General features: G+C 44.3%; 1 protein-coding gene across 2 annotated transcripts in view; it reads right to left on the bottom strand.

Annotated features, from left to right (window-relative positions):
* Window positions 1-5,367: 5,367 nt before the first annotated feature.
* Window positions 5,368-13,456, bottom strand: part of LOC126044690 (transmembrane protease serine 11E-like) — a 51,002-nt gene continuing 42,913 nt past the window's right edge. For both annotated transcript variants that reach the window (XM_049814758.1, XM_049814759.1), the window contains 5 exons: window positions 13,046-13,084; window positions 10,578-10,758; window positions 10,086-10,351; window positions 9,062-9,204; window positions 5,368-8,664 (listed from right to left, as the gene is read on the bottom strand). In XM_049814758.1, the coding sequence (XP_049670715.1) occupies window positions 8,503-8,664; window positions 9,062-9,204; window positions 10,086-10,351; window positions 10,578-10,758; window positions 13,046-13,084 (791 nt within the window). In that variant the 3' untranslated portion in view covers window positions 5,368-8,502. The remainder of the gene's footprint in view (window positions 8,665-9,061; window positions 9,205-10,085; window positions 10,352-10,577; window positions 10,759-13,045; window positions 13,085-13,456) is intronic.

Below are 13,456 nucleotides of genomic sequence, written 5' to 3' on the forward strand. Positions count from 1 at the left end.
ATGGACATGCTATACAACTTCACTCCTTTGACAAAAAAAAGTTCACCAGTTTATTATCCCATGCTTTCCTTTGCCACAGGAAATTCCCAGCCACGGCTTTTAATAACTGATAAGTAGAAAAACAAAACCAGAAAATCCACTAATAAGATAGAATGATTCTCCAAAGCCAACGCCATGGCTTGGGAGAGAAGCCAGGTCCTTTATCTTGAGCCTTGAAAAGTCACTTGGGGCCAGATTTTATTACGTGCCCATGCAGCTTTGAGATACTGAACGTGCGGAAGCTCTCAGATGCTGTAGCGATGGCCTCAAGCTCTGAAGTATGCTAGATCCTGCCCTGGTTGGTTTCCAAATAGTCCCTCTTTCCAGGCCTTTATAACAGAAACTGCTACACCCGTCTGAGTTGCAGCCAGATAGGCCAGCCCAGAATACCAACAACGCCCTTAGACAACAGGAGTCCCCCACTGCCAGTGTCATTAAAAAAGAATTCATAGCCCGTCGCCCCATTCGAGGCAAAAAGGTAGCACACATCTACCCGTGCTCTGCTGCTGCTCAGCCAGAGCTGCTGCTTGGTACAGTGAAACAAGCCAGCCCGCATTTTCTTCCAGGTGTTGCCTAGCAATCAGGCTAACAAGCTGCTCTCTACATCCACTGCACAAATCCCCTGCTCCCAGTCAACATACACAGCATCTCCAAAGAGACAGGAGATCTCGGACGAGGCCTACAAAGAAATAAGGCACATTAAGATAAAAATAAATCCTTTACAGGCACAGCTCAAATTAAACAAAAGAACAGCAGCAGTGTTTCACACATCAGAAGTGCTAGAGGGACTTACTGAGAGCACTAACACAGACCTCTGCAGAAGACAACACGCTCAAAACGAGACTTTTCCTACACCTCTATGTCCCCAGAAAATGGTTTGCTTGGATATGATTTCATATTATTTGTTAGCAGCTAACTTGGCTGGTGGAAGCCAAACGGAGTCTGGCTCTTTGAGATGCTTTCTGCCACAGCTATTATCCGATCCAGTTGGCTCTGCAGCAGCGTGCAAGATCCTAAATGTGGTTCTTGTGAGCAGTCACCTGATTTATCATACACTGCATTAGCCTTCAAGGCTTCATAGACTGAATTAGACATAATGAAAATCAAGTCCAAGACCTCCGTCCTGCAGCTGTTTCAACTCTGGCTGTCCTTTCAGCCACAGCTCAGGAGTTGAGTCACTCCGATGGAAAAATGCAGCGTGCTTCAGGCAGGACCGCTCAGTACCAAATGAGGGTCCCGCTTGGTTTGCTGCCTCCCTGTGAGACCTTCTGGCTGAGCTCACTCTTGGGTAACCTGCTTTCTACCTCGGTGGCACAGAATGGATTGTTTTCCCTCCTGTGCCCTGCTATTTTCATTGATTACTCAACCAATGGTAACAGTGCCAGACAAGTTGGGGACAACAGTGCTGGGTACTGCATCTAAGGGTCAAGCATGAAGGCAACCTGGTGTCAGTCGTCTTTAGGTTGTCTACCAGAGCATCCACCTGTCACAGAAACAATTGAGGGGCGGTCAGCTCATCCGAGACTGTACCCGCCACTTAGCCACGGCCATGGGCCTTTCCCTGAAGCCGCTAGGCATTTTGGGAGAACAGAATCGCAGAGTAGCTGAGGTGGGAAGTGAACTCTGGAGATGGTCTAGCCCAAAATCCTTGCTCAGAACAAAGGCAGCTGGACCAGGGTGCTCAGGATCATGTCCAACTGGGCTTTGTATATCTCCAAGGATGGAGACTCCACAACCTCTCCTACCAACCTGTTTCAATGTTCAACCACTCTCACAGCAGAAGAGTTTTTCTCATGTTCTCACCATCCTCTAGCACAGGAAGCATTATTTCCTAGTACAGTCCCTCCATCTGGCCTGTCTCCTGGGGATGGAAAGAACCCGGTAACAGCTCCCCTTGGTATGCAGGTCGTCTCTGCTGGCCTGGAGAACAGTGCCAGACTGTCTGGGTCACGACTCCAAAGGCTGCAGACTGCAGGTGATCCCAAGAGCCTGGGGAAGGGCAGAGATGTGCGACAATTGCGAGCAGCTGATTGTATTGACTTACAAAGAAGGATCTGTGGTTAAAACAGGCCCTGGAGGCTAGGCTGATGGCAAGCCCTTCCTCAAGGAAGGGACTGCACAGTGGCACAACTGGAAGATGAAAAGCACAAGAGCCGAGGGGACAAAATAGCGAGCACGACCTTTCAGGTTTACTGGAGGGAGGAAGCAATTTCGTAGCTAATCAAGTGAATCAGAGACATGCCATGTATTTCTTGGACCTACTCAAGCTTACATAAAAGAAAATAATTGCATTTTTGGCTAACAAGTTCCCAAAAGCCTTTTCTCTGTCTTTATGGAAACAATTTATTTGCACCTGAGAAAAAGCCACCAGCAACGAATGGCAAACGGAATATTCTTCAAACAAGTGTCATTTAAGAACGGGTTCAATTAAAAATTGTCCTGGTTTCAGCTGGAATAGAGTTAATTGTCTTCCTAGTAGCTGGTACAGTGCTATGTTTTGAGTTCAGTATGAGAAGAATGTTAATAACACACTGATGTTTGCAGTTGTTGCTAAGTAATGTTTAGACTAAAGTCAAGGATTTTGCAGCTTCTCCTGCCCAGCCAGCAAGAAGGCTGGAGGGCACAAGAAGTTGGCACAGGACACAGCCAGGGCAGCTGGCCCAAACTGGCCAAAGGGGTATTCCAGACCATGGGATTTCATGCCCAGTATATAAACTGGGGGGAGTGTGGGCTGGGGGATCGCCGCTCGGGGATTAACTGGGCGTCGATCAGCAGGTGGTGAGCAATTGCACTGTGCATCATTTGTATGTTCCAATCCTTTTATCATTACTGCTGTCACTTTATTAGTGTTATCATTATTAGTTTCTTCTTTCTATATTCTATTAAGTTGTTCTTATCTCAACCCACAAGTTTTATTTCTTTTCTTGATTTTCTCTCCCATCCCACTGGGGCGGGCTGGGGGGGTGGGGGAGTGAGTGAGCAGCTGCGTGGTGCTTAGTTGCTGGCTGGGGTTAAACCACGACAAAATAAAACTTTACCCTAAGATAAAGGAGATTAACTGCCATTTGTTATATTTGTTTCTGAACTATTCTAACCAGATGAGTTTTTAAAAGTTTTCATTACAGCAATAATGGATCAAAGACCCCAAGCAAGCTGAAATATTGACAGCTAGGTTTTATAGAAGCATCCTGGTTCAACCACACATACAGAAGAATATGAGAGTTATTCTTCTGTTCAGTTCTTCACTTCAAACCCCTTGACAGAAACTCCACCCACATGGCTTCCCCAGCCAGATACGACCACCCAGCTGAACATATCCTTGGGTCATGGCACAGTTACCAGGTACTGAATGCTCATAAATGCTTTAAGTGTCACATACACAGCGTGCGCTCTGTCAGAAACTCAGCACAAAGCAGTTTTCTCTAAGCCATAAAAAAGAAATTAAAAAATCAGATTTGTTAAAATGATGTCCTTTAAGAAGTCTGTCTCTAAGACTCCCTTTATTGCACTTTGACCCAGTGAAATGTGACAAAAGGGCTACTGTTCTTCCAAACAAAGAGCCACCTTCTCATCCATAGCCAACCTGGCACGTCCTGTAATGCTGCAATAAAGCTGTTGCACTCCTTTTTACCCTCTTGGATAATCTCAAATTCCAAGACCATCCCTTCAGCTGTTAGGTATTATAGACCAGGATCAGTGAACTCCAGCATGCTTCATTCATCAAAAGCTTGCTGTTCTAGCTCAGATTATGGTGCAATTTATACCAAGTTTCCCATCCTGATGGGAAAGGGACAAGAAGAAATCTGGTGAGTGTCTTCGATCTACAAGAATCATTAGGAGTTATTGAAATGGGACGTCAAAGCAAACAGCAGCTATATGCCCCTGCAAACCTCCAATCCTATCAGATTCTCAAAATTACTCTTGCTCTTTGCTATCTTGTCTGCAGGAAGGCTGATGAGCTCAGAAAAGAGACCCATGATGCCAACAATACCTGACAATGTGCCTTTCCAGTCTACTTTTCCACAGGACAAAGGTCTGGCTACGGTGTGGCAGAGAAGCAGGCAAAACCTGCTCATCCCCTTGCTCACAGCCACAGCACGCTGTACTTAACATACTTAAAGGGGAGCACTTGATGCCAACTTTCTGATGGGGGAAAAGACTGAAACTCACCCAGTGCTGCAGACGCCTGCGCTAAAAGCTGAACGGCTCTAGTCTCCTCAAATTTGGCGAAGACAATCGTGCAGCATCCCTGCATCTTCAAGGCAACGGGGACACGGTGCCTTGTCCTCCAGATCCTCTCTACTGAGCTGAAACAGCAGCAGCAGCCAAGGGATGGAGGCTCTTGGACAACACGATTCACCCTCTAGTGGCTGACAGGAGACCTGTTTGCCTGCACACAAATTTGGGCAACCTCTGGCCAGGTGATAGCATATTTCCATACGTTCTGTATGGTACGTCTAAATATTTTGATGGTTTTAGTATTTTGTACCAGCCGTGGAAACTGGTTTGCTGCTAGGTGACTGTAAAAGTGAGATTTGGCAAATAATTATTAGAAATCTTATCCTAATGCTATGATTGAAACAATAGACAAAAGTATAGCCAAGCAATTAACTAGTAGAGGTAATTACTCATAAGTTTTGCAGTTCTTTGCTCTTACGACGAGACATTCCTGTACGCTAGATGAGAACAATGTTGAAACTGACCACATGTGATTGAAACTGCGTTAAGCTTCAAGATCAAAGAACAAGGACAAGAACAAAGATTTCAAGGACAGCCAACAGAATCTCAAATGGGTCAGTGGTTGTAAAAGCAGCCCTTCGACTCAAATGAATTCTTCTGCGCATGATCGGATGGAGGCAGTACTATGATAATCAGTTACAATAATATTTATGTATATGTATGCTAATCTGATTAATATGTAATTGTTACTCCATATAACCTGTTTGTGCTGAAGCTGTGGCATGCACACTAGGTGGAATTATCCCCCGTGCATCCAGCACTGCAATAAAGAACGCCTGCTTTCTAAAACTCCAAAACAAGTCTTCGAGAGTTTCTTGAACCAGCTTTTCGGTATCACAGGTGGATAAATTCTGTCCAAGACTGGATGGCCGCCTGCTCTTCTAACAGTTACGCTCTTCTTCCAGTTATGCTCCTCTAACAAGTCAGTAAAACCAGATGGGTAAGGCTACATAGAGGCCAGTACATAAATACATGGCATAGGATCAGTGTCACATGTTCTAAAACAGAGGAGTCCCTATCTTACAGCTGCTTACCATAACACAAGAAATCAACAAATACAGGAAACAGAAGGGAAATTGTTAACAGGTTTTATTAAATTTACATAGAAATTATATTCCTGTGGGTCATCCACGATTGTATAGTTACATACATCCCGTTCTGCCTTGAGTGAAGATGTTAATTCCTATGAAAACATGGCTGAGAAGATTAAGCTTGTGGCTTCATAAATAGGTGAGTCTGCAGCTTAAAAAAAAAAAAAAAAAATACAAATCTGTGATGCCACCTAAACCAATTAAAACAGTTTGGTTGCCTACATTGCTTCAGGTTTCCATAATTTCCCTCAGGAAAAGCCAGACAATGCTGACATCAGTGTAGTTTTGCCACAAGGGATTCAGACCTATCACATCCATCTGCACCAATGTTCCCAATGGATGAGGGGTGTTCTTTCAAGCGCTCTTCTTGACAGTCCCCATTTATACTGCTTTGCATCACCAAGAGGCCTCAGAGCATGAAAACTACATTGCTTCCAGAAGAAACTGGATGAGAAGACTTGTTCCGGCAGCTATCAGGAAAACTCCACAAGGCACTCCAAAATAAAGGCTCCCAAAACATACACCATGTAGATGTCAGGTCCTCTTCAGCCCCACTCCTCCTGGCTGCACTGTGCTGGCACTCGGCATTAAGGTGGATCAGGTACTGTATCTCTCCAAGCAGATGCTCAGCACTGGTAGCTCCTTAAGCAAAGGACGAGTTCACTTTTTTAGGGTTGTGTGCACCACTTATGGAAAATAATATTTACTCCAGCCCTCGATACAGAGCAAAATGCTTAAGGCTTTCTGATTTTGTACCCCAAATAAGCACAACTGGAAAGTTCACAGATGTGTAATAAGTTTTTTGGACATCTACTTACCTGTTTTGGGGAAACAGTGAGATAGCTGGGATTTGCAAGCCTAAAAATATTAAGTTTCCAAGTTACAATGAAGTCCAGCAGGACAGGGAAACCATTATGCCCTTTGAAAACCCAGGAATAAAGTGCTTTGGGAACTAGAAATCCATGGCATCTTGTAATGATGCTTTTCTTCACGAAGATCAAATTTTATTCACTGTCCTGGTAAGACAATTGCTACCAGCAAGAAAAAAAAATTGTATATACTTGTCATACATCACGCTAAGCTTCCCCTACAAGCAATATACTTCAAAGCCATGTTCTTAAGGGACTAACATGAGACTTGTTGGGCTCAGGCCTCCAGAACCACTCTGACACTTTTTACTCCTTACGTAGAAATTAAGCCACCAAGCTTTGTTTCTGAAACTCACAACATTCCGCAGGAAAAGTTCCCTGAGCAAAAAATTTTTTAAGTGCTAGGTTTCCTGATATACAGAAGTATAGAACACACAACAGCTGCAGACCCTTTGTCTTTCACACAGACCTTCTCTGGGCATCGAAATGTTCTATTACCTCCAGTGAGGCTCTAGAAAAGCACGGTTCTCTATACTGGCAAGCAGCCAGATCACAGGATGCGTAATTAAAAATACTTCTGTTAATTCGATGGATTGCTGCTCTGTTCGGCAGCATTTGCAGTAAACTGCATTGTCCAGAGGGGATCCCCTGAACCGCCATTGACTATGTCAACTGACTTGTACTCAATTTGGACAACACTTTGATCCTAAGACCGTGATCACTGAAGGCCTTTTTCCCCCAAATCTTCTAACTATGAGCATGCCGAAAGCCTGCTGTTTGCCTGGCATTAAGATTCTTGCTTGCTTGCCATGCCGGACCAGCTCTGAGTCTTGGCGGTGTGGCTGGTATCTCCTTTGCTGAGTTCTTTCTCTTCTGACCATAGAGGGAAGAGAGAGCAATGGAGTGGCTCAGTGTCTAGCAACTAAGACCACAGCGCTTGCTGTTGTCAGGATCGGCATCCACACGCAGTGTTGGAATGAGTCTGCAGACACACCAAGGAAAGCATCCTCACCCCGAATAGGCGTATTCTGCTGCTGGGGTTTAGAAAAGGTTTGAGTTCTACCTGGCAGATGGAAACATAGGCTCCTGAACACATGAGGTCAAAGAGAATATGAAGTTTGTGTGGTCAAGATCAAGTGAGTTAGCTACGGTCTGGCAATGAGGCAGAGGCAATTCTTACTTGCTGACAGAAGAGAGAGATCTTTACGTAACATTACTGTGTCTGTCAGAAGTTCTGCCCTGATCTGAAGGAGACAGGTATTTCCACCATAACACAAAAGCTTGCAGAAGATGCACATATTAAATTATAAAGATTTGAGAACAGCATTCGCCAGAATAAGCAGTTTTAGAGGGCTTGGGGTTTTTTTTGCAATGGTCATACTGAGATTGTTACAATCCTCCATCCTGCTCAAAAAGCCAAGGACTTTTATTCAGAACAATAAGATCTGGAAAGTTAAAAGTGGAAATTAATTCAGCCAAATACTCTGATATGACAACAGACTGGTATGAACATGAAGTGGTTTTCAGTCTTAAGTCCAGCAATCACTCTCACAGCAAACGCTGCGGCAGGATCCGTTCATATGAAGCGACGAGTGGGCATACATACACTTGTTCAAAGAAGGTGGACAGAAGCTGGTGTTTTCCATTGATTCTTTCTTCAGGACAATGCAGCAAGGAAAAATTCTCTATTCACCTAAGTAACAGTCCGATGTGATATTAGGAACCAGGACTTCTCTAAGCCATCTTCCTTTCTTCATTGGAGTACGCTCCCTGGAACGAAGTGGGAAAAGCTCAAGAAGAATTCAGAAGCGCGGCAGTGTTGGAGCGAGGGGCTGGATTGTAGCTGGTCTACAGATGGATGGGGCCTCGGGAGCACGCAGCAAATGGGCAGGCCACTTTTTAGTTATAACTTGTCTTAGATGCTGGTAAATATGATTGTTTGGGCTCAAACACTTTGCCTGGGTATCAAAGTAGGGGCCAAGACATTTGGCCATGGAGAAAAAAGGGTCAGTAGATTGCATATAGACAAAGGCAGTTGTCCCTTCGCCAGAGTACTTCCAGAGCAAACAGCTGCCACGTGGATCAAGTCTATTCCTGTCTGGCTGTAGGCTAAACCAATTTCAAGTCCTAGACCACTCCAAGCTTGCTAGCAGTCGATACATGACCACAAGCTAAGCCAGCAGCTGTTTAGAGGGTAACCACAGAGCAGAATGTGTCAGAGGAATAGCCGCATACAGCCCACAAAACTTAACCCGCTGCAGGTGTCAGATGCCTGTTTTGGCGTTGATCCAGTTTCGATAGTAAGTCACTCGCGTGTACACTCCTGGTTTATTCGGCTTGCCACATTCATCTCCCCAGCTCACTATTCCCACAAGATACCAGATTCCTCTGGAGTCTGCATGCACCAGTGGCCCACCAGAGTCACCCTAAGGAGAAAAATGTCAACAGGCAGGAACAAAATAAACAGTGTTCACCTCACTAATGCAGCAAGCCTCACTGACAGATGTTTGTCTCTAGACCACAGCTATAATTCAACCTCCACACAGTTTACTGACAAGACGGAGGCTGACAGCCTGTGTCGAATTCAGTGTCTCCCACTCCACACCCTCACATCTGTATTCTCTCACATGTGCATTAGCTATAAACCCCAAGCACTTAAGTGCAGACTTGAGCCCATGAGCCATGAAGCTCGCTATTTACATCTGTCAAGATACTGTACCCCATAAACTTAATCAAGATTCCTCAAAGAATATTTTATTTCTAGGAAACATCACCTCCCACCCCACCTATTTCCTTTTTACTATTACCTATGAAGAGACTTACCTGGCAGGCATCCACCTGCCCCTCCAAGTATCCAGCACACAACATTCCAGGTGTTATTGCTCCACCGTACACTTGTCTTCTATTACAAGTCGCAGTACTTATAATTTTCACTTCTGCTTGTCGAAGCTGATTAACACTGTAGCCTAGAAGGAGAAGTGGCATTAGAATTTGCAGACAGGGTATGCAACCTAGAACACTCAAGGATTAGGAGTAGCCAGATTTTCCTACAGCTTTTCTGCCATTCCAGGCAATGAAGGAAGCTAGCTAGACAATGTGTCAGGAAGAAGACAGTTTTTTCTCCCCTGAATTTGTTCACTTGTTCTACATCTTTCATCCTCACCAGATGTTCTTTAGCATAATGGACAAAGGGATTTTTGTACATGTTTCAGTGTTGAATTCAACTGTAGGCTACAAGATATGTCCTTGATATCATTGGAAAGACCCATTTAGTTAACTGCAATGCAGCTTTGTACAATCACTACACCCCTCAAGAGTCTACCATGAAACACGACCTATATAGTTCAATGGTTCTCATAAGCAGATTTATAGTCCCATCAACTCTGACATCACTGGCATGGACTAATTTGAATGAAGTTCACTCAAGTCCTAGGATGAAGCCTGATTTATGACCAAAGAGAGAATAACTGATGAAAACTGTCATGATACATCTATGACAAAGCTGAATGGAGAAAGAACTCAAGTCAGAGCTAAACCCAGAGGGACTGGGCCAGTGGGAACAGAGAACACAATATATTCAACCAGCACAATGCATGCAGCAACAACAAAAAAAAAAAGCTGCTCTTATTCCTGTACGGCTAACCTGTAGGGTCTTTCCCCCATATTCCAATCCATTGACCAAGGCAGAAAAAAAGCAGCAAACTAAGTCCATAAGTGTATCATTAGCACATGTACCTATCAATCACCAAGTCTAAGGAGCCCAAAACAAACACAAAACCCCATAAGACTAACAGCAGTCTTCTCAGATACATGTGTGACAAGGCACGGGAAGGCAAGAGACACTCACCATCATTCTTCAAAGCTCCCCAACCTGTGACAAAACAGGAAGTGTTGTCTGGGAAAATATGAGATGCTTCAGGAAGACAGACACTGTGCACATCACTTGTGAACTCAATAGCAGAGGTAAGTTCCACAACAGCCACATCATATTCATGATTAAGGAAAAAGTCATTGTATTTTTCATGAATGATAATTCTTCGGACTAATTTTTTCTGTTTTGGAGGTCTTAGCCGAATTCCAAAGCTGGCAGTCCACTTCCAAGGATCTCTTCCTCTGTAAGATATTTGAGGTTATGTCACAGCCACACAAAACAAGATCCAAAAAGGAGCTTAGCTCTCCATTTAAGCATCAAAATGCAACGTGGCCACATTTGCCTAAGGGACAGAGAAGAGCCAAACTTCATTATCATTCAGCAGATACAGATGTTAGTGGGCCGTGAAAGGTCAGAGCACCCAAGAGTCCTAAAGCCTGTAGGATCAGAAAGGTGCTGATGACTTACCCTCTAAAGCAGTGGGCTGCAGTCACTAGCCACGTATTACTGATCACCGATGCACCACAGCGATGGGTCCCGTCAAGCTGAATACTAGCCTGCCATGGCCATTCCCCCTCCTGTGCACGCTGCCCGCCAATTATTCTCTCCACTCCTGTGAAGGAGAACGCCTGTCTCCGTATTCCACAGCCTGTCAAAGCAAAGGCAGCTCTGCTTTAGCTGATTGAGAGAAACCAGGCTGCTGCTTTTGGAAAGGCCCTCATGGCTGCAGGCAGAGGTGTAACAGGGCAGGGGTGTCAAGAGACAGCCTTCATCTAAAGCAGCGCCTCCCATAGCGGGGAAACCAAGTGTCATGGTCACAAACATCTCAGGATAGATGTGGGGTAAACAAGTTTGGTAGAAGAGTCACTACTTTTTCCATTAAGCCAGTTTTCAAACACACAAGCCTGTATGTACTCCCACGGGAGCTGAAGGCTGTATATCTGAGACCCTGTTTATTTTCCCCAGTTGTAACTGTTTACTTAGATAAAAAAAAAAATTATTGTCTCTACAAACCTTGCTTTGTTTGGTATTTGACCAGAGCTGTACAGAGGTGTCGTGGTTTCAGCTGGGATAGAGTTAATTTTCTTCCTAGTAGCTGGTACAGTGCTGTGTTTTGGATTTACTGTGAGAATAATGTTGATACCACACCGATGGTTTAGTTGTTGCTAAGTAGCACTTGTCCTAAGTTAAGGATTTTTCAGTTTCCCATGCTTTGCCAGCAAGCAGGTATACAAGAAGCTGGGAGGAAGCACAGCCAGGACAGCTGACTCGAACTAGCCAAAGGATATTCCATACCATATGACGTCATGCTCAGTATATATAAACTGGGGGAGAGTTGGCCAGGAGGGGCAGATCGCTGCTTAGGCATCAGTCAGCGGGTGGTGAGCAATTACATTGTGCATCACTTGGGGTTTTTTCTTGGGTTTTATTTCTCTCTCTTTGTTATATTCATAATCGTTATCATTATTATTATTTTATTTATTAAACTGTTCTTATCTCAACCCAGGAGTTTTACTTTTTTTTTCCAGTTCTCCTGCCCATTCCACTGGGAGCAGGGAGGAGTGAGCAAGCAGCTGCGTGGTGCTTAGTTGCTGGCTGGGGTTAAACTACGACAAGAGGGAAAGGCAACATACATAGCCATTAGTGTGTCTGTGCATACAGGTACACACACAGATTATTAGGCGCAAAGACGTGCACCGATAATTGACCTAAGCATTTACATTCATATAGCTTTCATAATAACAGCATGTAAGTTTCATCTAAAGACTAAACCTCTCTTGGTACTGTATGAAAAAAAAGAACATCTTTAGGTTTTGGTTTTTTAAAAAGACTTCTTAAAAATTGAGTATGAAAATACTGAGGAACCCCCACATAAACAACCACCACACCAGTTTAATACACACATCACCACCAAAATATGCGCAAGACAGACACTGCACATCACTTGTGAACTCAGTAGAGGTGATCTTCCCATTATTTGTAACATCCTACCTGTGTAGCAAAGGCAAGACCGACATAGTATAGCTTTAAGTGTCACAGAATTGCTGAAGACTAGTTTGTAAAAAACCCGCAAAACCAAACAAAAAAACCCACCCACAAACTAAGCAAACAAAGAAAGGATTTTGTCAGGTCACCTCCAGGTCAGCCTTGACCACAACAACAGAAAAATAGTGTTCTCTTCCTCCAACAGTTTACTTACAGCCACTGTGCCAACAGCGGTCATGTATTACCCAGCTGAAAAAAGCTAGATCCAAACCGGTTAATTCTCAGAGTCCATTTAAAGATGGCAAGCTAACATTGACAGGCTCCGAGACCATGCAGGGGACTGATATAGTCCCCTGGGAGGGGACTTACACTGTCCCCCTGTTTCCAGAGGAGCTTTAAGACCTCAGGAGGGAGCGCAGAACAGGAGAGGAACCGAGAACCTGCCCCTCTCCAGGGCTGTGCCACTGCCTTGCTCTCACTGTGGACAGGTCTTCTCCCTCTCCCGCCCTCTGGCCTTTCCCACTGTCCCGGTATATCGCAACATTTAGCTCAAATCTGACAGACACGTATTGCCAAACCCTTCTGCAGGGAGGAGGCGGAAGAAGGGAAAATGGTTTTGGAAGGATTCCAGCAAGAACCTTGGCCCACAGCAACTGCAGTCCTTGTACAAAGCTCACTAACAGCAGCTCACCTACACGCCACTACTTCCCATAAATAAAATTAAAGCAAGTGCTTCCCACCACCAAATCAGAATGCCTGATTTTGCAAATGCTACAGAGCCAGCCTGACTGCAAGAAAATGAGCTGACATCTTCCCTGGCTCATGCACTGTCTACTGCTCTAGTATCTTTAACAAGTTATTTTTTCAACTTGCAAAGCGTAAGAATCTTGTAAACACAAAACCTAGACCACTATGTCCTTGGACCTTTTCTATAAAGCATTTGTACTTACAGTTGTTTAAAAGGTTATCTCCTTTTTCCTTATTCAACTCTGAAATGAAAAGCAAACACCACAGTAAATATATCTCATACTGCTATGTGAACTAGCAGATTCCCTCCCTGTAGGCAGCAAACACAAATTAAACGGGTTGCATTGCTGCATGGAGTGACAATACGGTAAAAGGAGTAATTTGCTCTGTTGAAGAAGTTCAGTTAAGCCCCTGTTCCCCACTGAAAGTGCAAGGCCAAAGGATACATCTTTCTTGCCTTAGCTTAGAGCTAACAAAAGCAGCAGATGACTGCACATGGGTCCAGGTAACATCTACATGTGCTGGCAGCTGTGCACAATACAAACACCTACATGCATTTTTTCAGGTTCAGTATTACGGCAAGGTGGTCAAAACAGTCTTCAAAAATCATCAGT

This window comes from Accipiter gentilis, chromosome 12, assembly GCF_929443795.1.
Source record: "Accipiter gentilis chromosome 12, bAccGen1.1, whole genome shotgun sequence".
In the NCBI taxonomy this organism is placed as follows: Eukaryota; Metazoa; Chordata; class Aves; order Accipitriformes; family Accipitridae; genus Astur; species Astur gentilis.